The sequence below is a fragment of the Miniopterus natalensis genome, chromosome 2, assembly GCF_054644295.1.
Source record: "Miniopterus natalensis isolate mMinNat1 chromosome 2, mMinNat1.hap1, whole genome shotgun sequence".
NCBI classification, from domain to species: domain Eukaryota; kingdom Metazoa; phylum Chordata; class Mammalia; order Chiroptera; family Miniopteridae; genus Miniopterus; species Miniopterus natalensis.
In genome coordinates this window covers 172923094-172948681 of record NC_142082.1, presented here as the reverse complement: position 1 = coordinate 172948681, position 25588 = coordinate 172923094, and the positions used below count along the sequence as shown (strand labels likewise).

The following is a 25588-nucleotide window of genomic DNA, read 5'->3' as shown; positions in this document are numbered from 1 at the left end:
CAACCCAAACACTATAAAGTAGGGCCATCTTATAAATCACATAAATATTATGCTGCTGTTGTTGTTGTTTTAACTAAAGCAAACTATTAAATTAATCCACTTAAAAGTGAATGGCTTATCAGAAGCAAGCACCTAAATGAGAGTTTTGTTTTGTTTTTTTCAAACTTACTTTTCTTTCTCTGTTAACAGGGGGAGATTTTCACTGACCAAACCATAACTGAGCAACAGAATGGATTCTGCAGTCATTTCCTGATTTACGATTAATCCTGCAATGATTCGGCGTAAGGTCTCATGAACTTTCCGGGCCAGTTTTAAACTCGTGGTATTTTGTAAGATCTGAAGGCAAACACAAATGTCATGCTCAGGTAAACACAGAATTGCATTTGGATTTATTGTAATGGTAGCTCTTAAATATATATATATATGTATATACACACACATATATATTTGCTTTATATGTTTTTTTCTAATTAAAAAACATTCTTAATAAGATTTCAAACAGATATATTGTCAAATTTACCCATCACCTCAACCCCAGAGAAAACCAGGGTCAGCAGTGTGGGTGCCCCCTGGATATCCTGCACCCCCTCTCTGCTCTGTGGGTTAGGCCAGAAGGCACAGAAGATATGATGTGAGACTTGTAGGATGTTGACCATCCAGGTGCATTAAAGCCATTTCCTTGCACAGGACCACATATTACTAACCTGCATTAGCTTGGAGGGATTTGACGAAAATACATGTGCTCTGTTAAGTCTTTTTCATCCTCAAAGCATATCTAACATTCTCAGATCAGGCTAAATGCATTCTAGGAACAACTATGGAGTTAATCCAGCACTTGAACATTTGGAATTATAGTTAACTCATGCCATTAGATAGGGCTGTTAGCTCTAGTTTTAGTACATAAAACTGGTAAAAAGAATAAGTAATGATTACTGCAGTAGGCACAGAGAACTCCATGGAGGGAGGTAATTAGAGTCCCTGCCCAATAGGAGGAAGAAAGAAACAGCAGAAAAATGAGAGCTTTGGATCAGAAAGATCTGGAATTAAATCTTGAGTTTCCTTCTTACCCCTGTTCCTTTCTACCTTTCTGAGCCTGAATTTCTCTCTCTAAGATGGAAGTACCATTGATCTCACAGGTGGTTGTGCAGATTAGAACAGATAATGAAGCACAATGTTGAGAACATAATATATGTTCAACAAATGCCAGTGTTCTTCCTCTTGGCATTCTGGGAGCAGTGGTCTGACTACAAAGGCTATGTTCTTAGCTGCTGACTGGACCCAGCTGTAAATATTCACCTGGTCTATTCTGTCACCTTTCCTCTTGCATCTCAGGGTTTACATCAGGGACTCTTATTCTTGGATTAGAAGGCTCGGCACAGGGCTGCCAGCTAGTGGCCACATGGTATTGGTGTCCTTACACCGGGGAAATCTCGATCAAGGGCAGCAGGTTTGCCCTGTGAGGCTCTTTTTCAAGATCCCTGTACTGCATTCAAGTCCTCACCTCTTTCAGTGGAAGAATAAGTTTTGTAACCTGATCTTTTCCTACAAACTTGCCCAGGATTTCGTAGGAATCGTAACTCTTGCTTCTTCGGGCCTCCATGACTTTGGAGAGGATCTGCTTCACTTCCTTCTCTTCGGCAATGGCACCGAACAACTCGTGGTTAAAAATCTTTAAAAGAAAAAAGCCGAATGGCAGTTACGTACATTCAACGAGATATGCCAATATAAGCAGTCTTTGAAAAGAGCACTGGCACGTCCAAATCAAGGAAAGCAAGTTTACTTTTTTCAGTGGAGTGTAGAGACCAATTACTAAAAAACAAATACAGAAACACCTGAAGATTTATACTAATGGGAAACGAAAGAAGAATACAGTAAGTTTTCAATGGTGTCGATAGGTCTGCAACCTTAAGCGAAATGAAGCATAACAAAACCAATTTTACCACAGGCTGATATAAACATTTCATCAGTGTTATAATGAAATGGCATTACGCAAGGACCTACTCTACTACACAGATTTATACATATAACTATAATATACAGACAAGTCTTAGATATCACCAAAAAGTAGCTTAATTTCTTTTAAACAATTCTCATGACATCTGCAACTTAGTTATAAAAATTAATGCATTTAATTCAAAATGTTAGTGCCTGCAGTTTTAAATAATGAACAAAATGTTGTGTGGCAAATTTAATCTCCTCCTAATCCAACCTGCCTCACCCCCAAATGATCAAATTATTCCATTTTGAAAGCTGCTTGCTATTAATTTTTCACTATTATAAATAAAACTCTGGTAAATATACTTTTATATAAACCCCAGACCACATCTCTGATTCTTCTTTTAACACAGAATTTTGGAAGTGGCTGAAATTTTTGCTCAGTGCCAATTTTCTTCCCAGAAAGGTTGTACCAACTATGACCTGTACCAGCAAGGGCAGTGCGCCCAGCTCACTGCACTGGAGTCTAAGGCACGAGGCAGAACATTAACTTCATTTTCACAGGCTGTGATTCCCTTCTTATTTTGTAAACTGATTTTTTGGTATCCTTTTCCCACTTAAAAAAAGATTTAGAATTCCTTTCTCTAAACCTTACCTCAATCATTATATCTAAACAAGAGTCCAAATCGCCAACTTGCAGCTTGTAGGTCAGGCCATGCAGCAACATGTTAACAGTGAAAGTCAGCACGTGGACCTAAAATGAAATGCGTAAAAAAGTATGACCAGTTAAGAACACCACACTAGAAAAAACAAGACCTAAGAACTGCTGCAAGGAGAGCACTCAGGGTATATATCTGCCATGACTGCAGGGAGAAGCTCTGACAAATGACACATACTTGTATCGCTATCTAAAATCCTTCAACCAAACGGTCACTTTGTACAAAAGATGCTCAGAAACACATGACCATGCTTAGGATTTTTGCGACTAAACCAGCCCACGGACTTATAAAGGCACAAGAGCCTGGAACTTTACAAACCAACCTGTGAATTAAGGAGCTTGCAAATGTTGAATGAATCAAAGCTGGTACATAAAGTCTTATGAAGGAAGCAAATAAGTGTTTGCTCTCAAGAGTAACCATAGCTAACATTCCTGGGAGCCTACATAAGCGAGGCTCGTATTAATACCCCACATGTGCTGAATCACTCAGTCCTCACCCATTCTATCTAAGATGTAGGTGCTGTTATCGGCACTTTTAGAAGAGAAAGCTGAGGCACAGACAGGTAGAATAACTTGCCCCAGGTCATATGGGTAGGAAGTGGTGGAGTCAGGATCTAAAAGCAGACAGGCTGGCACCAGAGCCCCAGCTCCGCCTCACTACGCTGCGCCGCCTCCCAAGCATTCGGATTCTTTTTACTGTTTCCAGCACTGTTAGATTATCAAAGTAAACATCCGATAATGATCACAGGCCAAGGAAACACACTGAGTTATCAATAAACAGATTGGATTTTAAAGGTATAGTTCCATATGTATCTACTTGAGACAGTTCAGCACTTTTACATATTTACAATGTTTGCTGAGGACTTCACACCATTTAAAAACCCTTTCGGGAGGGTGAAGAACGACACTGGGGGACTGCAATTCTGGTAGCATCTACATGACTAACACTATAAACAGAGCCCCAGTGATGAGTGGGATAAAAACACAAAGTCTAATATTCGTATCATGGGAGTTCCAGGAGAGGAGAGAGTACAGTGCAGAAAAAGCATCAGAAGAAATAATAACTGAAAACTCCCAAATTTGGTTGAGAAGCTCAGCAAACCTCAGAGTAAACAAACAAAAAAATCCACACTGACACATCATAATTAAATTTCTGAAAAATAAATACAAAGTCTTCAAAGCAGCCAGAGAAAAATGATGCATTACTTAGAGGTAAACAATTAATAATGGCATTAGGAAGGCCAGAGCAAAGTGGTATAACTTTTTCAAGTGCTGAAAGAACTGTCAATGCAGAGTTTCATATCCAGTGACAATATTCTTCAGGATGGTGGTGAAATGAAGACACTCACAGATGAGGGAAAATGAAGGCAATCTGCTGCCACCACCTTACTCTACAAGATTCTAAAGCAAGTTCTTCAGACTGAAGGGAAATGATACCAGAAAGAAGCTTGGATATTCAGAAATAAAGGAAGAGCAGTGGAAATGATAAATATCTGGACAAAGTAATAGACTACTCTTCTCGAATTCTTTAAAATGCCTGACGATTAAAAGCAAAAACTTTAACACTACCTGGTAATGTTTCCAATACACCGCAATGTAATACATAAACAGATAAGACAAAAAGAGAAGGGTGTAGGGACCTATATGGTATTTACTTTCCACTTGAAGTGGTAAAATACTGACTCTCGGTGGATCATTAAAAGTGAGTGTGTATATGGTAATCCCTTAGAGCAGCCACTAAGAAACTATACAAAGAGAGATGGTCAAAATCAATACTAATATTTTTAGTGTTAGATTTATAAAGTGTAGAACAGAAACATTACCTATGAACAAATTAGGACACGGAAGGTAAAGTAAACTACCAGGAGTCTTGGTTGGACTTGAACAAGCTGCAGAGTTTCTCTAATTTGAGATCACCCAGGGACCTTACTAAAATGCAGCTTTTGTATGTTAGGTGTAGAGCCCTAAATTCTGCATTTCTAGTCAGCTCCCAGGTGCTGCTGATGGCACTTGTCCAGGGTCCACACAGGGGTAGTGAGGAGCAGCCAGCCATGTAACTGCTCAGAGAGGCTCTGTATTCTGCCTGGAGGTTTTATTATTTTTATGACTTATATGTTTCAACTCCTAAACAGATGTCTTTGTTTTCTATTGCTCACATTTGTGGCAATACATTCAATATGCATTCAACAAGAATTTTTTTCAGAACTCAGAGAATGCAGAACTTGATGACAGGTTATGTATCCTTGACTTACAAGGATTTTTACAAAAATCAAATATATAAGCTTTTTAAAATACCGATTAGAAACTTTTGACTATTTTTGACTGCTATCTCAGCGGATCTACTATACTAAAGATAGACCCAAAAAAGCATGACTTACAGTGTTCAAACTGCAAATATGTAAACTCCAACCCAACTTGAAAGAGCACATGACGCAGTTTACCTGATACCCACGGACAAGGGTAGTCTGTAATTCTTTTAAAATATACTGTAGGTAGTGCACACCCAGATCTTCTATTATTTTTGCAAGAGTGCTGCGTGCAATGTCTCTGATTTCTTGTGCTCTATTCTTGAGGAGGGCACATACTTTCAGCAAAATACTAGAAAATGAAAAATTGAAAAATGACTAATCAAACAACAGAAGCAAATAAAAATATAAACATCTTTTTCTATCTTAATTGCCCATAAAACCCAGATTTCCCAATTAGGACTGTAAAGTACAGCAAACTTTTCTTCCCGATAAAAGATTCAGGTTAGGAAGAAAGAGGCAGTTTCTGATTTTCAAGGAACTTTTCCACACTGTCACACAACATACCTTGGCAGGTTAGTTTCCATAACTTCCGGAGGAAGGGACTGCATTAGTTTAACCATGGCAAATGCTAAAGGAACTCGAACCACCTCCTCATCATTCACGACCTTGGATTTTATGAGCTTGTGTTCCTCTTCCCGTTTAGTCTATAAGGAAAAGTGAGGTTAAACTACAATGAAAATAAACAGACAGGGACCTACCAACACTGCAACCTTTCATTTGAAAGATAAGCTCTTTTCATATAGCTTATGTTCATTTCTAAGTGTAGTGCCTTAGAAAACAAACTAAATTATGCAATATGAGAATAACCCTCTAAAAACTGTAAAAATAATAGGAATACAAATGTTTTTTCAAAGGAGCAACCAGAAAAAACATAAAGCCAAGTTTTTACTGATGTGGGTTAAGACTGCTGTGAAATATATAAAAATCATATAAAATTTGTATCAACTGGGACTTTCAAGTGTTTGAGTGACATTGTTGCTACATAAGAAATACAGATCCTCAAATAAGTTTATTTACTAAGATATAAAATGACCAACTCAGTATTTTACACCAGGGGCTGGTCAAAGTGTTTCTGTAGAGGGCCAGACAGTAAATATTTTTGGTTTGGTCTCTGTTGAAACTACTCAACTTTGCTATGGTAATGCAAAAGCAGAATCAGACCATATGTAAAGAAATGAGTGAAACTATGTTCCAATAAAACTTTATTTACAAAAACAGGCTGCAGGCTAGATTCAGCCCATGACCGTAGTTTGCCAACCCATGTTTTATACTGAGTAGGGAGGGCTCTGGCTTCATGAGCATCCACTGCTAAATGTTATCCCTGTTAACCAGGGGCAAGATAACACTATCTACCTCAGAGATAGAAAAGCATACATCTGCCATATGAAAATCATAATGAAGGAGCATTACTGCCTAGCTGCAGCAGGAGATGACCTGAAGATGACGAGAGGAGAAAGGAGGTGAATTGTGAAATGTTGAGATAAAAGAAAAACCAAGCGCGGAAGTCGGTCAGCAATAGTTAGAAGCCTGCCGGGCCCCAGACAGAATAATTACCGTGGATGCCAGGCACTTATGCAGCCTGGGCAGGATATCCCCCGTTACGGCTCCTCGAATATCTTTAATTGTTCTCTCCAGTTCTTCCTGATGCCGAGGAAGGGAGGAGAAGGACGTGGTGACACACTGCGTTTCCTTAGCCGAGGCTCCCTCACCGGCGGGGCCAGCATCCCCTGGTTCTTCGCTGCCATCTGGCAAACCCTGCCATCTGCTTTCCATCTCTTCGTCATCCACTGGCTCTAATTCCATGGCTTCAGGCTCTGGCAATTCAGGCACCTCTGCTGTGTCTGTTTAGTAAATAACAAAAGGTGTCTTAAGTAAGAAAACAACACAGTTGGGTTAAGTAGTCTTTTCTACCAACATCTAATAAAAAATATCTAGTCACCAACTATAGGCAGGCATGGTAAGTGCTAAGGAAACACAGTAAATAAGAGGGTTACAAGGTTATGGTTTGTTCTCTCTCTCACAATTTAGAGTCTAATGAATAGAGACAAGGATACTGACAATTATAAAAGAGTGTGAACTTTGGGAACACAGTGGGAGGTGAGCTGGGGAGGATGGTCTTAGGCAAAAGAAGGCTTCCAAAGTACTGTGGTTGGAGGTTTCCAAAAGCAAAACCCTACAGAGGAGCATGAAAATCATAATGGCAGCATCAGTTCTCATACAAAAATGTCCCTTAATACAGGGTTTGGTTTATTAAAGAAAACTAGGCAGCACGTTATTGTAGTCGAGTCTAGCCTGGCTCTGCCAACCAGCCACGTGACTACAGTCAGTTAACTTCACCCTAGTGGGTTCTGGATTCTTCCCCAGCAAAAAGGAGACAGCCCCCTGCAAGGGTCTTGTGAAGTCTCAATGAGATAAAGTCTATAATGTGCCTAAAATACGTTTCTGACACTTCACTGACTTTCAAAACATGGTAACTATTAGTCTTTGTTTTGTTTACTGGCCATATAGCTTTGGGAAAGTTACTTTACATTTCTGAACCTTAATTTCTCTTATCAAATATATTGGGTAACTAATAACTAAGGTTCTTATGAGGACAAATGGCATAATGTCTATAAAATCCCAGCACACAGTAGGTGCTCAAAAAATGCTTTAAACTTCAGTCTTAAGCAAATTAAGTATTTAAAATTTTTAATGTTTCTATTTATGCAAAATTGCAAAATGCAGATTCAACTAGCTAAATATAAACTATTAAAGGGCTGTAGCACATGAACTGTTTTAAAACACAAGTGATTCCTACACATTCAAACCAGTGTTTTCTATTCATTAGTGTGGTTCTAGATTGATTTTACCTCGAATGAAAGAATTAGAAAGTTTTGAGTAAGAATACTGGAGGAATGAAAACAGGGCTAGAATATTTCAGTCTTTAGCGAAAACGATTAGGATGGATACCTTGGCCTACTTGAGCGTTCATTCTTTCCTTTATTTTCCTGTGTTGCCTCATTCTGGTTTTAAAGCAAAGACTTTAATTCTTTATCATCGACTATGATGTTGCCTTAGGTTTTTTAAAAGGCGTTTTTTAATAGCTCAAAGAAATTTCTATTTATCCCTTCCTTGAAAATCGCTTTTATATGCACAGATATTGAATTTAATCAAATGTTTCCCTTGTGCCTATTCAGATGATAAATTAATTTTGCATGCTAATGTGTTAAATTCCATTAACCAGTTATACCAACTTCATGAGTTAGTGGGGGCATCCTCTTTTTCAGCTGGTGAAATAGCTGGTGTTAAGGTTGAAATTATCCATTTCTCGAATATCTATAGAACTTGCCTATAAAACAGTATGAGGCTGGCCCTTTCACCATGAGGTTTTTAACTACAGACTTAACTTCTTTAGTGGTTAGAGATCTATCCAGATTTTCTATTTCTTCTAAAGTCAGTTTTTGAATTTTATTTTTCTTAAATTTTGTACATTTCAGCCAAGTACTCAAATTTATAAGTACCAAGATCATAATATTATTTTACCTTTTCATTTAATTGTGACCTTTAAAGTTCCTAATATTGTTTATTATGCCTTCTAGTTTCACTAATCAACCTTGTCAGAGGTTTGTCGATTTATCATCTTGTTAAATACCTATTTTAAGTTTAATGATCCTTCCTTACTGTATCTACTTTATATTTCATTAATTGTTGCTCTAATTTTCAACTCTTTTATTATACTTTCTTTGCATTCATTGCTTAATGCTTTTTCCAAATGTGAACGCAGTAATATTGGATTTCTATGTAAATAATCTACAGCTCAGATTTTTTCACCTAATTTAGACTGGTCTTCTCTATTGTTAAATAAGTCCAAGTATTCATTTTAACTTCCTCCTGACTCATTCACTGGTCACTGCTACAAGAGCAAAAAAAGGGAATAAGTTGAATTTTGTCATCTTTAATTAATTATCATGAGTTACCCAGAAACAGGATGAAACTCTAGTTGAAGAAAGTTTTAAAAACTTACTTTCTTCATTCTGAATTTTTCTCATTTGTTCTTCAAGAGTTTTGTGGTCAAAGTGGAACGCTTCTAACACTATTACTAGCAAGCTGTTAAAAAAAGGTACACAGAAATATTTGTTTAACAATATCATTTGATGATTAAAAGGAGAGGTAATTTAAAGATATATAAACATTAAAATTTTTACCAGTTTTAGGTATTTTTGACTTTAACAAACATCAGCATAACCTCACTAATACAATGTAAATGTAAAATTAGATTACGGAAAAGACAATTTCAGAAAATAACCCAAAATTTACATTTTAAAAATAAAACAAAAATAAAAGTTTGACTATACCTGACACCCAACTTTTGATTGATCTGTCCTGTCTGTAAAGCATGAATGAAATGTTTCAAGTAATATAAATATGCTGACCAAGCGAGATGTCTGCAAATAGCTCCAATAAGCTCAGTGGCAGCAATGGTTATGTTTTCATGCTGTAAAACAGATCAAGAGCATCAACATAAAGCAAGCATTTGCAAATAAAATACCGAGCAACTGTGGTACAGTAAAAAGCCACCACTTACTACGTGCCATGCATAATTCTAAGTGCTTTAGAACTATTCTAAGCCTCTAATTATGGTGACATCATCAATATGGATGCCACGAAATTCCGATGCCATTCCCCCATCTACATTTTGGAAAGTGTGTCATAGTATGGACAGAGGTTTACTGGTTTCCAGACCTACTGCCCTACCTTGAGCATTTTCTCATCAAAAACTGGACTCATGGCATAAGGCATGATGTAATTCTGAAGAGATTTAGAAGATAGCACGATCTTGCCTTCCATTAGATGTTTTGCCAGTTTCTTCAAGGCTCTTGCTCTCCTGTGGATCTATTAGTTAGATAAAATATGGATTAGTTACTGAATAACCTCACCTAAAACCAGCTCCCTTTTAGTATCATATTCCTTTCCATGAAAAGATTAAGGAGTGAAACACAGTCTAAGTGTTACATGAGCAAACAAACACCTGCGCCTTGGCTTGCTTCTTAGAGATATAATCCATAGCATTTGTTTAACAATGGATCCAAAAGCATTTAAACTTCTCTAAAAATGGCAGAGAAAGGTAACACTATTACTATGGTTTGTGATACCACCAAGGAAACCAGACTCCAGGAAATGATCATGTCCTACACATATTTGACTGATATCAAGGAACGAGAAGTTGTCAACTTTCTGGAAAATTAAAATATATCTTTGTAAAAGAGACAGAATCGGTTGAAATACTTATTTTATAAGCGGGGGGCGGGGGGTTAAGCAGAAATGTCTCCTACCTGAATATGCTTCATATTTTCAAAGAAGTCCATTTCCGGATCATGGCAATCAGTAAGCTGTACCAAATCTTTAAATTCTGGTTGATTTGGGAAGGTTTGAATTAAACAGGAAAGCAATGTGGTATAATCCTGTTGAATACTCTGCAAATATCAAGTTGAGAAAAAAAATTTATTTTAAAAAGAATATGCTTCCTAGATAATACAAAGAAACATAAAAAAGCTATTAAATGTTTTTAAAAAGTAAAACATGCCCACTGTAAAAACAAAAATCAGAAATAAATGCCCAGCCAGCGCGTAGCTCAGAGGTTGAGCACCGACCAATAATCCAGGAGATCAAGGTTCGATTCCCAGTCAGGGCACATGCCCAGGTTGCAGGCTCCATCCCCAGGAGAACGCGTGCAGGAGGCAGCCAATCAATGACTCTCTCATCATTGATGTTTCCCTCTCTCTCTCTCCCTTCCTCTCTCTGAAATCAATAAAGATACATTTGAAAAACACACACAAATGATCGCTTTTTTCCATTCCCACTCCCAGTGTTTGGTAAATATTTACACAATCAAGTATTTTAATTAAATGTACTACGCCTGGCTGCTTTTTTGAGCAGAAGCAGGGAAAAACAAAAACCTAACAACACACCAGATGGTAGTGCTTAAAGGGTAAGTGACACTGCAAACCCCAATACCTCTGTCTGGCTCTTCAATCCTTTCCTCAGTTTCTCCAGGAGTGAACGGTGAATGACTTCTCTGTAATCTTTCTCCGTGACGTTCAACGCAGCCAGTTTTTTGATGATGCTCATCAAGCACATGCTGGCATTGTCACTTAAAGACATGTCTCCTAACTGGAAACAGGAAAAACACCCAAATTATGCTGTGTAATAACTGTAATATGGAATATTATTGCCATTGAAAAAGTTTCCACAACGTTGCCACTGCTCGGTGTGCAACTCCCTACTAAGAAATGTCCCACAGACACTTCATACCTAAGGAAGAAACAAACGTAGGCTTGTGAGCGAGAGAGTGAATGACTTTGAAATATGCTTACTGAGAAGCGTCACTCAATTTCATAAAATACCATGACACAGGCTTCCTAGTTTTACTTCTCAAAGCCAACAGAATACAGCGTTCAGTAAAGCCGTTCTCAATGTCCAGTATTGGGTGGTCGCTGAAAAGGACAGAGCTGGCTGGTCAGAATTCTGGCCAGTCGCACTAGAGTTCTTGGCTTGAGAATGCAGGTAGTGAGCAAAGAGAGAGTATTTCCAACTCAGGCAACCAGGCAGTAATTTAGAATTCCTTGTGAAGAAAACAAAAAAAGGATCCCTGCACTCCCAAAACGAAACAGAAAAGGAAAAAAGAGAAGACACACAAACAAAAATAAAATTTCTTGTGTTGAAATTTGACATGATGTACAAAAAAGGAGCCCCACATGGAGAGATTACTTTTTCATATATCACATAATCCTTACTATCAGACGAATAATTATAAAACACCATAAAGAGATTACTGATGCCATCACATGGTTAACTATTAATTAAGGGCTTCATTTCCCTCATTTCTGGGTCTTAATACAGTTCAGCAACATGGTACTTAATATAGCCCACTCTCCTCTTATTCCTACCATATCAATATAAGGGCAAACTGTCAAATAATAGTTACATAACTTTGAAAAACTGAGATATAACTGACATACCATAAAATTTACCCCTTTAAAGTATACAATTCAGTGGTTTTTAGAATATTCACAAGGTGGTAAAACCATCATCACTATCTAACTTCAGAACACTTTCATCACCCCCCAAAGAAACCCTGTACCAGTAAGAAGTCATGCCCCATTCCTCCCTCCCTGGTAACCCCTAATTTACTTTCTGTCTCTATGGATTTCTCTATTTTTAATATACCACTTTCTGACTTCCATATATATATTTTATTCAAAATCTCAGTCTTTCAAATCATGAGAATAATATGGTCTTTGCCAAACAAAATATTCCACACAAAAAAATTTATACTAAAAAACCCCTGTCCTCCTCAAAACACAAATTAAGAAATTAGTTCATGTAATTGTATTATTAAAACAATAAAAAAATAATTCACAAAGTTTTGCTATAAAAACCTACCTCCAGATTATAGAAACAATTATGCATGACTGGAATTAGGTAGTTAGTGTCCACGGTTTGCATCTCTTTAATATGAGAGGTGATGGTCTGGAACGCTGAGAAGCGAGCATCAAAGTTGATGTCATCAAGATGTCTTTGATCAAAGGCATTAAGCTACAAGAAATGCCATTGAAACCACATAAGTGAAGGTATATACATCTTAAATAAACAAAAATGGTAACACTTTTGAAGGAAAAGAGAAATAAGATTTCCTTTCTTACCTTGACAACATCAGTAATATATTTTAGCCCACTCTCAAAATCAGAAAGAGTCTAAAAGGAATGAAAACAGTAGATTAGTGAATCAAACCTTAGCTTTTCTGCCCACTTCCGTCAATTCCCTGCTCCCACTCACAGGGGTGATTCGGGGTAAAATGAGTATTACAGACCTGGAAAATTGTACAGAGCAATTGTCTGGACAGCTTGTTCTTAATAACCGAGAAGAGTTTTGCTAGAGGCTTGAGGAAGCTTGTGGGCTCCAGACAATGTTTTAACAGGTTTTGTACTGTCACTAGAATATCGACCTCTGTATCCTTAAGAAGAAATTGTAAGAGAAATTATATTTCAGGAATTTATAAAACTGGTCAACTTGGCTTCAACACATTGCAGCACAGAAAGCAAATAATTATAAATAAGAAGTAAAACCAGTCATTGGAAAAGTTATTCCATAGTCTTTTAAAGGTTCTTAGCATTTTAACATAAAACCCACAATAATGTCCAGTAACAGTTTCTTCCTTTAATTCTAATAGAAAATATGAAACAAGCTTTCCTCTATTGTCAAGTCAAAAAAGAGCCAAGAGAAATGAGCTTGCTGAAGAAGGACACAGGCCTCTGGCTGCCTGCAGGTGTGTTCTCTAAATTACTGCAGACAGTAGATGCTCAGTATAACTACTAAGGCCTCAAAATGAGTCTGAGCCACAGGAGGACTCTTGTAATCAACACTGAACTAGGGGTTGAAAATCATATTAGAAACTTTTAGCTATGTCTGAATATTAATACAGTCTGACTTTTCATTAGTTCTGCCACTGTGATCCATATTTAAGATTAACAGTGTACTTCTTGGTTTCCAGATTTGTTATTGATCAAAGTCAAACAGGAAAAAAAAAAAAAAATCCTGCACTGGATGAGAAGCTAAACAAAGGGAAAAAGGGGCTAGCACTTCTGTTGTGGTAGATGTCTCCATGTTCCTGCCTGCCCCCATTCCGAAATCTGTCCCAATTTTTCTCTTCGATTTTCAATTTTCTATTTCTGTATAAAGTCTTTTCACAAATACTTTCAGACAAATGTATCATAGATTCTAACCAATAAAATTATTGTTTACAAATAACCCTAATAAAGTGTCACTTCAAAGACAACATCAGTGTCCTGTGCATTTATACCTGAGGGACGTTGCCACGGTGGAGGAAGGGAAGCAGAAGTGTGATGAGTAGAGAGCTCTGTTCTTTGTCTTTCAGAAACTTGCTGATCCTAGAGAAGGGGAAAAAACCAAAACTGGTAGGTAAGGAAAATATATAAGTTAAGAATATTTCTCTAAGGAGTTAAACTTTTTATAGAAAAACATCAGTGATGAAAGACACAGGTGACTTTTAAGCCTGTGCCTGTACAAAGTTTACTCCGTTACTTAGCAGTGCCCACAGTTAGTTCTCTGCAGCTTCAGGCTCATGGCTGCTATTCTAGTTCTTTTGTAACACTGGGTTGTGTAGGTGGGCTAGAGTAAACTCCAATGCTATAATCTGGCAATTAGTAATTTCATATTTTACAAGGAAATAACACTTTTAAGTGCAAGACTTTAAGACTGCATAAAGTAGTTCAACTTAACTCCCACATAGCTCTACAATGTGGGATTTATTAGCTCCATTTTCACAGAGAAAACCGAGACTCAGAGAAGCTGACATCATCTAGCTGGGAAGTGGCAGAGCAGGTCATTCAAGCACTGGTTTTTCTGATGCCTAATCTGTCATCATCTTTCCACTACCACATGGCCTGTGATAAAATTTAATGACTGCATTTAGTGTGGTTCCCACTCTGCATGATTTAGAAATACAGTAGTATAAATGAAATATTTAAAAGAAGTTCCTGAAAATTCTAATATATCATTTTTTGTTATTGCTGAAAGTAACAAAAAAATAAATATATTTTCAACAACTAAGTCCTGAAACAAAGCTTAAGATAGAATCATTTTTTGTACTCAGGTTTACCAACCTTGCTTTTTATAGAAATCACAATTATATACAAACTAGTTCTCTTGTCAAAGAGAATCTTTAAAAACCCTGTGAGAGCTTCTTGACTCTTAACAAAATACACTGTTCTTTTAAATTAATTATCAAACTAAAAAAAAAAAAAAAAATCAGAACTATCTCATGTAACTCATAATTTTAATTGAACAAAACATGCAAGGGCAAAACAAGCAAATCTATTAGTCTGCTTTAGAATTTTGAAGTCTGTTGTCTTTGTTTAAATGAAAGCAGATGCCATACAAAGTTTCAAATGAATTCTCCAGCAGAGAAACAGAATTTTACATTAACTTAAAAATAAAAAGCATTCAAAAATACTGAAAATCTTTTTAGCTTATTACTTAAACATTAAAACAACTGAAAAGCTACCTATAACTTTAAAAAATGGAAACCGTGGTGGTAATGTATCTTCAGGGATGTGCATCACTTACTTGGAAAGGATGCCAAGCTCCTTACTGACTTGTGCCCTGTTCTTCTTCTTTCGTACCTTTTCTGTACTGATCGTGGTTTTGCTGAGATACTGGAGAATTGCAGGTACATGAGGTAGAATTAATCGTCCTCCCACTGTGATAGACTCTGAAATAGGCGGTGACAGGTGTTTTGGTTTTAATTAACTACTTGCTTACAGGGTAACTGTACAGTATCTTCATAATGACAGACAAGGAAAGCACCCAATTACCATGAAAGTTTAATGAATTTCAACTCTGAAGATTAAAAAACTTTCTTCTTAGACAAAACATCTATATCGTTAGGTAAATGAAAAATTTATATGAGATCCCCTCAGGCTTTAGTTAAGCCATTTTTGCTGGTAGTAAAGGAACTGTTAGGACAACACGGTAGGAAGAATTCAGAGACATGACAGTGGAAATCACTTGATAATTTCCTGGAGGATGTTGAGCTTTCTGGAGTGTAAGTCACCTGAATTTCTACCACTGCAAAGAAAACTCAGTTTATATAAATTGGTATTAATTTCTAGAGGAAAAAAACTTTTACTAGCATAAGTTATTAAGAGTCCAATTCTATTCACTCTTCCCTTTCTGAGGGAACAAATGCTACCTCTAAGTTCTAAGAATCACTTGCCTTCTGCAGCACACGTACCGTCTGCACTTTCTGTGTATACGCATCCAGTCACGGGCAAGCTTGAGACTGTCTCTGTGGGCTCAAAATCTGGAAGGGTGAGAAGGTCGTCAACAATGTCCATCACAATGCTGGCCGTGGCTTCAGAGAGGTTCTTTGCTGAGAGAATCGCAAAAACATTGGCCAGGATGTCACATTCTGGGTGCCCAGGTTTCTGTTTAGCCAGAAAGGGGAAGTATCTGTAAGAAAAAAATATTGAAATAGTCATCTTATTTCTCAGTTTATTTCTAAAAACATCTTCCACATGAATTCTCATATTGAGTTTAACAAATACGTGTGTGTATGAACCTTAACAAGATACTCTAAAGGGAAATTAAATCTAAAATTTGATGAACAATTTTAGGAACCCCAGAAACATAATATTTATGTCCTTTATGAACATTTCTCATCTAATCCTCATACCATCTCTGTGAGATAGTATCATTATCTTTACATTACAGATGAAGAAACAGACTTGTCCAAAGCCATTGAGCTAATAAGCGGTAGAGCTGAGATTTGAACCACAAATCTCCAAAGTCTAAGCCCTTTCTAAAATAAATGTACTGAAGACATGCTATTTTTCAATTATAAGCCTTCTAGAGTGTGAATGTCTATAGACTCACATAAACATATTGTACTACAACACGAGAATTAGAGGAAACAAGCACTTGCTGTGTCTGGATATGTATTGTTCAGAGATTGGGGTCATTTGTCGGGGGAGGTGGGCGAGTCCACCCCCAACACTGAGAGTCACAAATGACGAGAGCATCGTGGCCCACGGAAACACACCAGCTGGACAGAGGGCACAAAGCCGTTCCACAGAGGGCAAATCAACACTTGTCTCATGGTCAGAGATGCAATCCTAACCACTAATCGGAAGGTAAAACTGAAAAAAGTCATCACTACTGGGAAAAAGCTCAGGAACGAAGTCCTAAGAGATTACACTCACATATCTTTGTGCAATACTGGGCACAGTATGGACAGGCACCAAGGAAGATACTGTATATATTATTAATGAGATAGGTACTGTTATTATTTCCATTTTACAGGTGGCAACACTGAGGCTCAAGAACACACAGTGGTGCTTGGACTTGAAGCTAGGTGTGTGTGGCTTCAGAGACGACTCTTACCACCATGTTGTAGGTTGTCTTAAAATTTTTTCAAGCAGAAAAGGTGAGAGGACTGCTTTCAACTGCAAGGTCCTAGCAAGAGCCCATCCGATCCAGTGCCACTTCTAAGTGCATTTCTTGAACAACAACATGGGCACGCTCTGTGCTTAAGTGTATGGCACAGTCAGAATTTGATATAATACTCTATGATTTTAACTTACATTAAATTGCAAAATATTATTTTACCTATTTTTTCCTTTTTTAAATTATAAACAATGCAAACTCTCAAAGGCATATCATGAAAAGTCTCCCTCCCCCACTGTGGCCCACATAAACCTCCACATGCTACAGTAACTAATGGTTTCTCCTGTGTCCTAGACATTTTCTATTTCATTTTCTAGTTGTAGGCAGACACAAGCGTTTTTCTGAACCACATTACACACATTGTTCAGCAACTGTGGATCTTGAACTATGGATCTTGAGTTTCAGCTGCCTTACTCTCTATAACTATAACTACAGTAAGTAGGTTCACTGCATGGAAGGCCGTAAGTCATATTATTAGTGCCCTTGACTACTTTATCTGCTTTTTTTGGAAAGGGGGAAATGAGGCTGTACCTTGCATTTCTGCTCCAGACACTAATTAGTTTCAGCAGAGGAGTAGGAGAATATGGACTCTCAGATCCGAGCCTGCTGATCTAGGAACAAAATAAAAACAGAACACAAAATAAAAACATAGACAGAATTGTAGGAAAAACAACTAAAAAGCAGAACAGGCACAGAAACCGCACCAGAGGATAAAAGAGCCAAGGCACAGAGATTAGCAAAGGACAGACTGAGGAAAGTCCTAATCCAATAACACCCACACAGGAAAAATGGTGGAGATGGCGCCTGGAAATTGAGACACCTGACAGGAATCAGGTAGTTTAGGTTTGAATAGGTCAGAGATGACAGAGCTCAAGCAGCTAGAAATCTTTCCTAAAATCAAGGCTCTTCTACAGTCTTCTTAGCTATAACTAACCTTAGTCATTACCAAGTGGTTATTACAACCAGAGAAATCAAACAAGGAAATGTGTAACAAAAATATCTGTGTATTTTCCCTCATGCTTGTCAAAATCCAGACACATCCTGTGAGGTGCTACAAGAGTTATGTTGCATTTGCATAAAAGACACAAACCTATTCAAATTAGCCTTAACAAATGCCATGGTATTGCCAGAACTAGCTCTTGAGCTTTAGGTGGTAGTAGAGGCAAAGAAAGTGTTCTAAAACTTCCAGAAATAAAGGAAGGCTCAATGTAAAAGAAAAGACCAGGACAGGCATTCATGTCTGGGTGTAGACTATGCTGGTCGGTAATAACAAAGGAAGAGTCAAGATATCCAGGTGGAATGTAGAAATGAAGGGTCACCTGGGGCCACACTGCACCATGAAATACAGCATCAATTTCTTCTGTTCTGAACTGATAGGACTCCCAATCCAAAAAGATATCAGTTACCATTTTGATTCCAAGACGTCTTAAATTTTTCAGTGGGTTGATAAACCTCAGCTGTATCTGTAAAACAAAGACCTCCTATTAAAAAATTACACACATCATTTTAATCCTTGACTTCTCAGGGAGGTGCTCTTGAATCAAACTGGAAATCTTGTTATTAAGTCTGTTGACTTTGGCTGATTCACACGGGAATGTCAACTGAGCAACGCATATTGGTTTTCTCACTGGACAAGATGGGGAAGCAGAGACCTGAAAAATCAAACGGTGAGAGGTGCTCCATTATCACTGCCCAGTAAAATTGCAAAGAGAGTGCTTAGGGGGAAAAAAATCACAACTGGAACAGCTGTTTTGTGTTCTACATTGCTTCACCTTTCTATTCAAGTACAGTAATGGTCTCAAGTAAAATCCTGATTTCTGATCAACAGAAGTATTTGAATCGGAAAGAGCACATTTTCAATTCAAGTGACTAGGAATAAGTACACCATAAATTTGCTGCGCAAGTTCAGGAATCATGGTACTTCCCATATCCAGCAAATTTCTACCATGTACTTGTGGTTATCTCATTATACGAGTTACAGAGACAGAGGAAATGACAGGCAGGGATAACACTGTGACAGTTACAAGCCATTCTGTTCTGCTTCAGTTCTACTGGCAGTATTTCATTATCAGCTGTACCACGTTTGGGAAAAGATAAAAACTGTTACTGTTACAGTGCTTGAAAAAACATGCATCATGACCCTCTGAGCAAATGAGCAACTGATCTTAGGAAACGTGGTATCAAACTGGCACACCCTCCCTTTGCCCAATCCCATCACCAAGCTCCCTCTCTGTGGGGCAGGAGCTGCGTGTTCTGTTCACCTCTGTAACTACAGCTCCAGCTGCCCAGTCTACTCATTAACTGCTGGATAAACTGGAGGAAAATCCTGCAAGTGAGCAATTGCAGACTTTAGTTCCTAGAGGAATACATGACTGAGTTTATGTAAATTTCCAAGTTACTCCATTGTTTAAATGTACAGAAAAAATAAAACCAAACCAAAGCAACCCTCACAATACACATTTGAGTGTCAGTCAACACCTTGGAGGATCTGAAAGATACAAAAAAGTAAATTTAACTTAGCTCAAACACACAAAGGTAGAACTTTAACTTACTTAAGCAATATTACTGTGCAATAATTCATTATAGCACCTCAAAGAATTCTTTGGGTTAAATGCCTACCTGTCAAGAAGCTTAGCACCTCTCTAACTAATGAACTGTGAAATTGCACAAATGATCCTCTGGGTTACTGATTGTTGATGCAGGGACAAGGCTATATTACTGATTAACTTCTAAGTTAACCAAAGAGTTGGAGGACTTACTGAGGGTTTATAAAAACCTTTAACCGTTCAGAATTTAATATATCCATGTAGTGATAGTCGCTGTCACTCACTGTAAGGCATAAAAGAAAACTCTTACATAATGCTACCTATATCCCCAAACTCCCGTAACATGAAGAATTTTCCAAGGCCTCTTTTTAACCCTCACCTGAGGTAAGTTTTTTTTCATTTTAGAGAGGAAGGGAGAGGGACATCGATGTGAGAACACTGATTGGCTGCCTCCCGTATGCTCCCCGACAGAGATCAAACCCCAGACCCTGCAGTGCACAGGACGACATTCCAACCACTGAGCCACACAGGCCAGGGCTCCAAGGCCTCTTTCAAGCTTTCACTCTTGGGCCCCAGCACAGTCTATTTCTAAAACACTAAACTGAGCTTATCATTCAACCTACTTCAAACCTCTCAGGTTTCCCACTACACTTGGAAGCAAATCCAGCTCCTCCTCACGGCCCGAGGCCCTACCTGCCTGCTGGGCTCATTACATGATTCTTCCTCCTCAAGACTCACTCTGCTCCTTGTGCTCCAGCCACCTTGTCCTGTCTGCTCTTAGGAAGTGTCAAGACTGTTCTACTTCAGGGACTTGATGCTACAAGTCATTATCTTTGCCCAAAATGTTCTTCCCATAGACGGGTAGGTGCAAGCTCAGATACTGCCTCCTGGGTGAGGAGCCTGACCACCCTAAAGCAGCAGCCCCCAGGTGCGGTTACTCCCTGTCACATTCTCTCCTCTTTTAAATTCTTCACATCTTTATGTCTCTCCACATGCTCACGCTTTCCTCTACTTTCCTGAATATATGGAGTGGATTTTTTTGTTTTGTGTATGTATGTGTATTTTTATGGCATGATTTAATAAGTCATAGTAGAAATCTGATATAATATTAGCCCAGTTTTACAAACATGTATTTTTATATGCATTTACATGAAGCTGGGGAGAAAAATAATAAAAAAGTTAATAGATTATTTCTTGTCAGTGAATACAGGAGAAATTTATATTTTCTTTATGGTTTTCTGTATATTCTGAATATAATAAAATATACATTATTCACATACTTTAAAATGTGGATCTTAACTATCACTTTTCATTTGCAATTTGACCCTGTTTAAACTGTTAAATTTAAGTTTTCCAAAATGGAACATTAAATATTTAAGCTTCTCTAGGTTAGTGTACTTTTGTTGTTTTTAATTTGTTTTTATTGCTGGAAGTATTACAGGTGTCCCTGTCCCGCGCCCCGCAGGCCTTGACCACACTCACGCTGCCTGTGGGCGTGCCTGCGTGTGTGAGGAAGTGTGTCTCTAAGAGCCATTTTAAGTCCTTACCTAACCTCCACTGGGGGCATCTGCTTCTACTGACTGGGTTTGGTCCTCACCATGAGTAAAATTTTCCTCCTTTTGGGATGCCTGGTAAAACTTGCCTGAGTGTCAGACACTGTGAATATTATTTTCATTCAAATCATTTGAATGTTTCTGGGTTTTACTCTGGGATGCGGTTCACTTACTTGGGAAAAAGGATGATTTTTTTTTAAGCTTTACTAGGTGGTGTCAAAGCAGCCTTTACCCCAGGGCTAACCTGGGTCCACTACTAAGGCAGGCCCCTGCTGAGGACTCTTCCTGATGCCCCAGGTACCACAAGGTCTCTGTTCTGGTTACTGGGCTCCCAGCCCTGTGTTAGTCTGGGGACTGTTTGCCTGCTCCTTTCTGGTGGTTTTTCCACTTCTAGGGGAATTGGGCAACAGGAGCCAGATTTAACTCCCCCTCTCAGACACTAGACAATGGAACAGAATATATGAAACAGTAATTGTCAGACACTGGGCAGCAGGCAGCAGATGACAGTAGCCCCGACAGAGAAGAAACAGATGAGCTGAGCCCTACACATTCTCCACCATCCTGCCTGGAGAGTTTTAGGCATCAGTGTGAGAGGGAAGATCCCAGGCAGAGTCCAGTCATCCTTCCAAGATGAGAAGACAGGGCCATGAGGCTTGAGGGCGTGGGCCAAGACAGCTAGAATTCACAGGGAAGAGGGTACCAGAAAGGAGAGCTACACAAAGAATGACTTTCAGAAATCCGTACATGGGTTTCATTTTATTTTCCTCTCAGAACTCACCACCAACTGACATTATTCTAATTATTTGTGCATTTATCACCTTTCTCCCCCAATACTGAGCCCTTACCTTTCCCATTTCCCACCTAGATCAATGCCTGGTAGATAGCATGTGTGAGATAGTATTTACTGAGTAAAGGGACCAATGCTTTGTTCACAGCTCCATCCTCAGTGCTTAGAGCAGCGCCTCACACAGAGTAGGGGCTTGATTAATATTTGTTGAAGGAGCCCGGCTGGGCATGGCTCAGAGGTTGGGCACTGACCAAGGATCCAGGAGATCTCGGTTCGATTCCCAGTAAGGGCACATGCCCGGGTTGCAGGCTCGATCCCCGGTAGGTGAGTGCGGGAGGCAGCCGATCAATGACTCTCTCATCATTGATGTTTCTCTCTCTCTCTCCCTCTCCCTTCCTCTCTCTGAAATCAATAAAGATATATTAAATATATACATATATATTTGTTGAAGGAATGAAATGTAAGAATGAGGAAAACAAAACAGTGACTACCGCGATGGAAGGTGTGTTCTAAATCTCTGGATCTTGGTAATCAGAGAACATTATTTCATTATTCTATTTATGCATAGCACCCAAAAGCAGCATAAATTCTGGCTGTCAATTTTCAGTTATCATTACCATATCTGAGAGGCAGTTCACCAGGCATATCCATAAAACTAAATAAACTTTAGCCAAATTAAAGCTGTGCCTTTTTATCATGAACTGAGAATCAACAGCAGAAACTGGAATCTGGATCTTCACATCCCATTTTTTCCAAGAAGCCTTTAGCCCATAAAGACATTACGTTTCCCTGAACAGAAGAGTATATTTATGTCCATCCACCCACTTCAACAGAATATACTACTGTCTTGAATACAATTTAGAAAATATTTACTGAGCAGCACCTCATGAAGCCTCTTTCTTGGCAGCTGGCTAGCTGGCTAGTCTTACCTGACCTAGCTTCTTATCTTTATTCAAAACACTGCACTTGCAGCAGTGAAGCATTTACTTTTAAAAGAGCTCTTTGTCACAAGGATGATTCTCACAGTATTCTATTCATCCTGCAGCTGTTCTAGATAAATGAGCATTGGTAGATGTCCTGTGTCTCTAGGCTCTCGAAATTAAAATCTAAGACACATCAGCTCAACTCTGCCCCACTTTGGTTTCTGAGATGCATATAAAACTCACTCACTCTCTAATATTTCACCTCCTTTTAAAATATACACTAGATATAATTTGCATTTTATGGCTATACATAAATACTTATAACAATGAAGATCCCTATTATATGGAAAACTGTTTTAAAGACACTTTGCATAAGGAAGATTTAACCTGGAAGGATGTGAGGTATTCAGGTCCCAACCAATTTCCCAAATAAAACAGACTCTTATTGGCCCCCCCAGAAAGCATGTACAGAGAGTCCCTCACCTTTTCTCGTTGGTCAAGGATATGTGACACAGTCGCTGTCATGCAGAGCAGTATCTGCAAGATCTTTGGTAAGTAGGGACTGATCAGATGACTGATGTTCTTCAATACTATTTCAAGGCTATTTAAGACACCATGCTGGCGACCTACAGGGAGAACTTTAGACAAATCCAAATCTTCTACTGCCTGAATGACTGCAGAATGGCATTCGCCTAGGGAAAGAGGAACAGAAATGTCGTGTAAAAGGAAATGTTAGTTATTATTTATAATTCCAGCTTCCTTTCAATCTCCCTCAGCAATACAGTATTTTCTATTGTTATAATAACTTACAGATGATAATATACTTTCCTCGTTGATTTTTCTCCTTCTGATCCTTACCAAATATTCAGTGAGCTGGGTATGGTAGGTTTTACTAGTATTATCACTTTATAGTTGAGGAAACTTGGAGGTAAAAGTGAGTAAGAAACTTGTGACAGAACTAAGTCTCTAAGCCCAATTCTCCCACTTATACTATTTCTCAAAACGTGAGTTACTAGTAGTCTTTTATTCCATCTAGAAACTCTCTAAGCATTCGTCTCACTCTCAGCTTTCACTGACTATGCTGACTTCAGCAGTTTCACAGAAAATGACTTGCTACATTATAAGCTCCTTGAAGGCTGAGAAGCAAAGGTTTTATTTCTCTTATAACCTCTGGGAAATAAATAAAACAATACTCCTATAATGTACTTAAAAGACTTGAATTTTTATTGCTTGAGCTTTGTTTCTAACCAAATGGTATGAGATCACTGCTCGGTGATTCACATACCTAAGTGAGACTATCATTTATAGCTACCCTCTTACAACTGAGGCTATTACACTGAATAAAAACTCATATTCATTAGAGCCAACTTTCAGAACAGGGCAATATTAGACTGAGCAAAAACCCTTTTAACTGCTGGATCCATTTTCATAGAAAAAATACAGAACTAAGGCCACAGATTACCCTACAAATAAATACGTTTGTCTAAAGCACAGCAATTATGGAACTGGATGAGGGGTTTTGTGGTCAGAAAGATCTGGGCTGGAATCCTAAACATTTTCTAGCTGAGTGGTCATGGACAAAATACTTATTTCTCCAAGCCTCAGTTTCTACATTTGTAAAACAGGGACAAAAAGTACTGGTACCTCATGTGGTTGTTTTAAGGTTCAACTGAATTGTCCGTAAAGGGGCCCATCGTAACATCTGGCATAAAGTAAGCACTCAATAAATGTTAGCCATTGTTGTTGTTATTAATTACTAACGTGACATACCAGAGACCACACCAGAGCATTACAGCTCACTGAATACACTCATCATATCCACTTCGTTTAGACTAAGAGGTTGAGAGTAGAGATTATAAACACTGAGATTTCTATTTTCAACAGAGTTTTGGGTCACAGGAGGCATCCAACAAATCATTACTCAGCAGATGAATGACAGTGAATGAGTAATCCCAAAACAATTAAGATTAATTCTGTAACATGCTTGAAGTTCCTAAGGAGAAGCCTATTCGTTGTACATAGGTAAGTACCATTCTCAAATGGCCTAAATGCACAGCAGCAACAACTAAAATACACGTTTTTTAATCAGGGGCTTATTAACATATGGGTGCTGATCAGTTCTGAGCTCCACCTAATTCAATCCAAGTTTAAAATGAATTGCATTTCTGCAAAAAAGACCACCACCGAGACTGGGAGAGGCAGTCCCCTCAGAAAGATGCGGAAGAGTGGGAAACCCAGCCTGAGACATCAGAAGTCTACAGCAGACAACACGAATCAGAGTGTCAGGTAGTCGACAGCTACCATTCCTGAAGTGCTTCACAGGTTCAAACAGCAGGTCTAAGAATATCTGGATCTCCTCCGGTTGGGTCCCGGCGAGGAACCTCAGGACAATGGACATGCGGGTGCCTGAAGCAGACTTCCCCTGAGTTTTATTCCCAGTCTTATTCTTCATCCGCCCATATAAAATCCTAAAAAGTCAAAAGAACATTATTTTGTTTGCCCATTAACCATAAAACACAATACTAGTTGTTTCATTTTCCTGAAAAGGGTGGCATAGCAACTCAACAGATTTAAATGGCTTTATACTATAAAACAAGGAAGAATGAAATAAAAATTGGATATTTAACACAGAAATTTAAATTAAAAAAAAAACAAGCTAAGGGAAGCAGGAAGAAGGAAATAACAAAGAAGAAAAAAGCACATTAAAATAGGCAAGCCAAAGGTAAGTGTGATGAAAGAATGAAAACAAGTATATAGATTAAAAGGAAATAAAATGAAAAGACAACTTAAGTAAAATAAGGAAACTAGAAAGAC

The 25588-nt window shown here is 38.3% G+C and overlaps 1 protein-coding gene across 2 annotated transcripts in view; it reads right to left on the bottom strand.

Moving 5' to 3' along the window:
- UTP20 (UTP20 small subunit processome component) overlaps nucleotides 1–25588 on the bottom strand; it is a 79641-nt gene that overhangs the window by 14330 nt on the left and 39723 nt on the right. For both annotated transcript variants that reach the window (XM_016223172.2, XM_016223173.2), the window contains exons 26-46: nucleotides 25076–25242; nucleotides 23258–23466; nucleotides 18285–18428; nucleotides 17497–17576; nucleotides 15755–15972; nucleotides 15088–15232; nucleotides 13802–13889; nucleotides 12812–12955; nucleotides 12645–12695; nucleotides 12385–12537; nucleotides 10957–11112; nucleotides 10275–10415; nucleotides 9697–9834; nucleotides 9297–9436; nucleotides 8966–9048; nucleotides 6517–6803; nucleotides 5467–5606; nucleotides 5095–5251; nucleotides 2591–2689; nucleotides 1502–1669; nucleotides 170–336 (exon numbers count right to left, since the gene is read on the bottom strand). In XM_016223172.2, coding sequence (XP_016078658.2) covers nucleotides 170–336; nucleotides 1502–1669; nucleotides 2591–2689; nucleotides 5095–5251; nucleotides 5467–5606; nucleotides 6517–6803; nucleotides 8966–9048; nucleotides 9297–9436; nucleotides 9697–9834; nucleotides 10275–10415; nucleotides 10957–11112; nucleotides 12385–12537; nucleotides 12645–12695; nucleotides 12812–12955; nucleotides 13802–13889; nucleotides 15088–15232; nucleotides 15755–15972; nucleotides 17497–17576; nucleotides 18285–18428; nucleotides 23258–23466; nucleotides 25076–25242 — 3075 coding nt within the window. The remainder of the gene's footprint in view (nucleotides 1–169; nucleotides 337–1501; nucleotides 1670–2590; nucleotides 2690–5094; nucleotides 5252–5466; nucleotides 5607–6516; nucleotides 6804–8965; nucleotides 9049–9296; nucleotides 9437–9696; nucleotides 9835–10274; nucleotides 10416–10956; nucleotides 11113–12384; nucleotides 12538–12644; nucleotides 12696–12811; nucleotides 12956–13801; nucleotides 13890–15087; nucleotides 15233–15754; nucleotides 15973–17496; nucleotides 17577–18284; nucleotides 18429–23257; nucleotides 23467–25075; nucleotides 25243–25588) is intronic.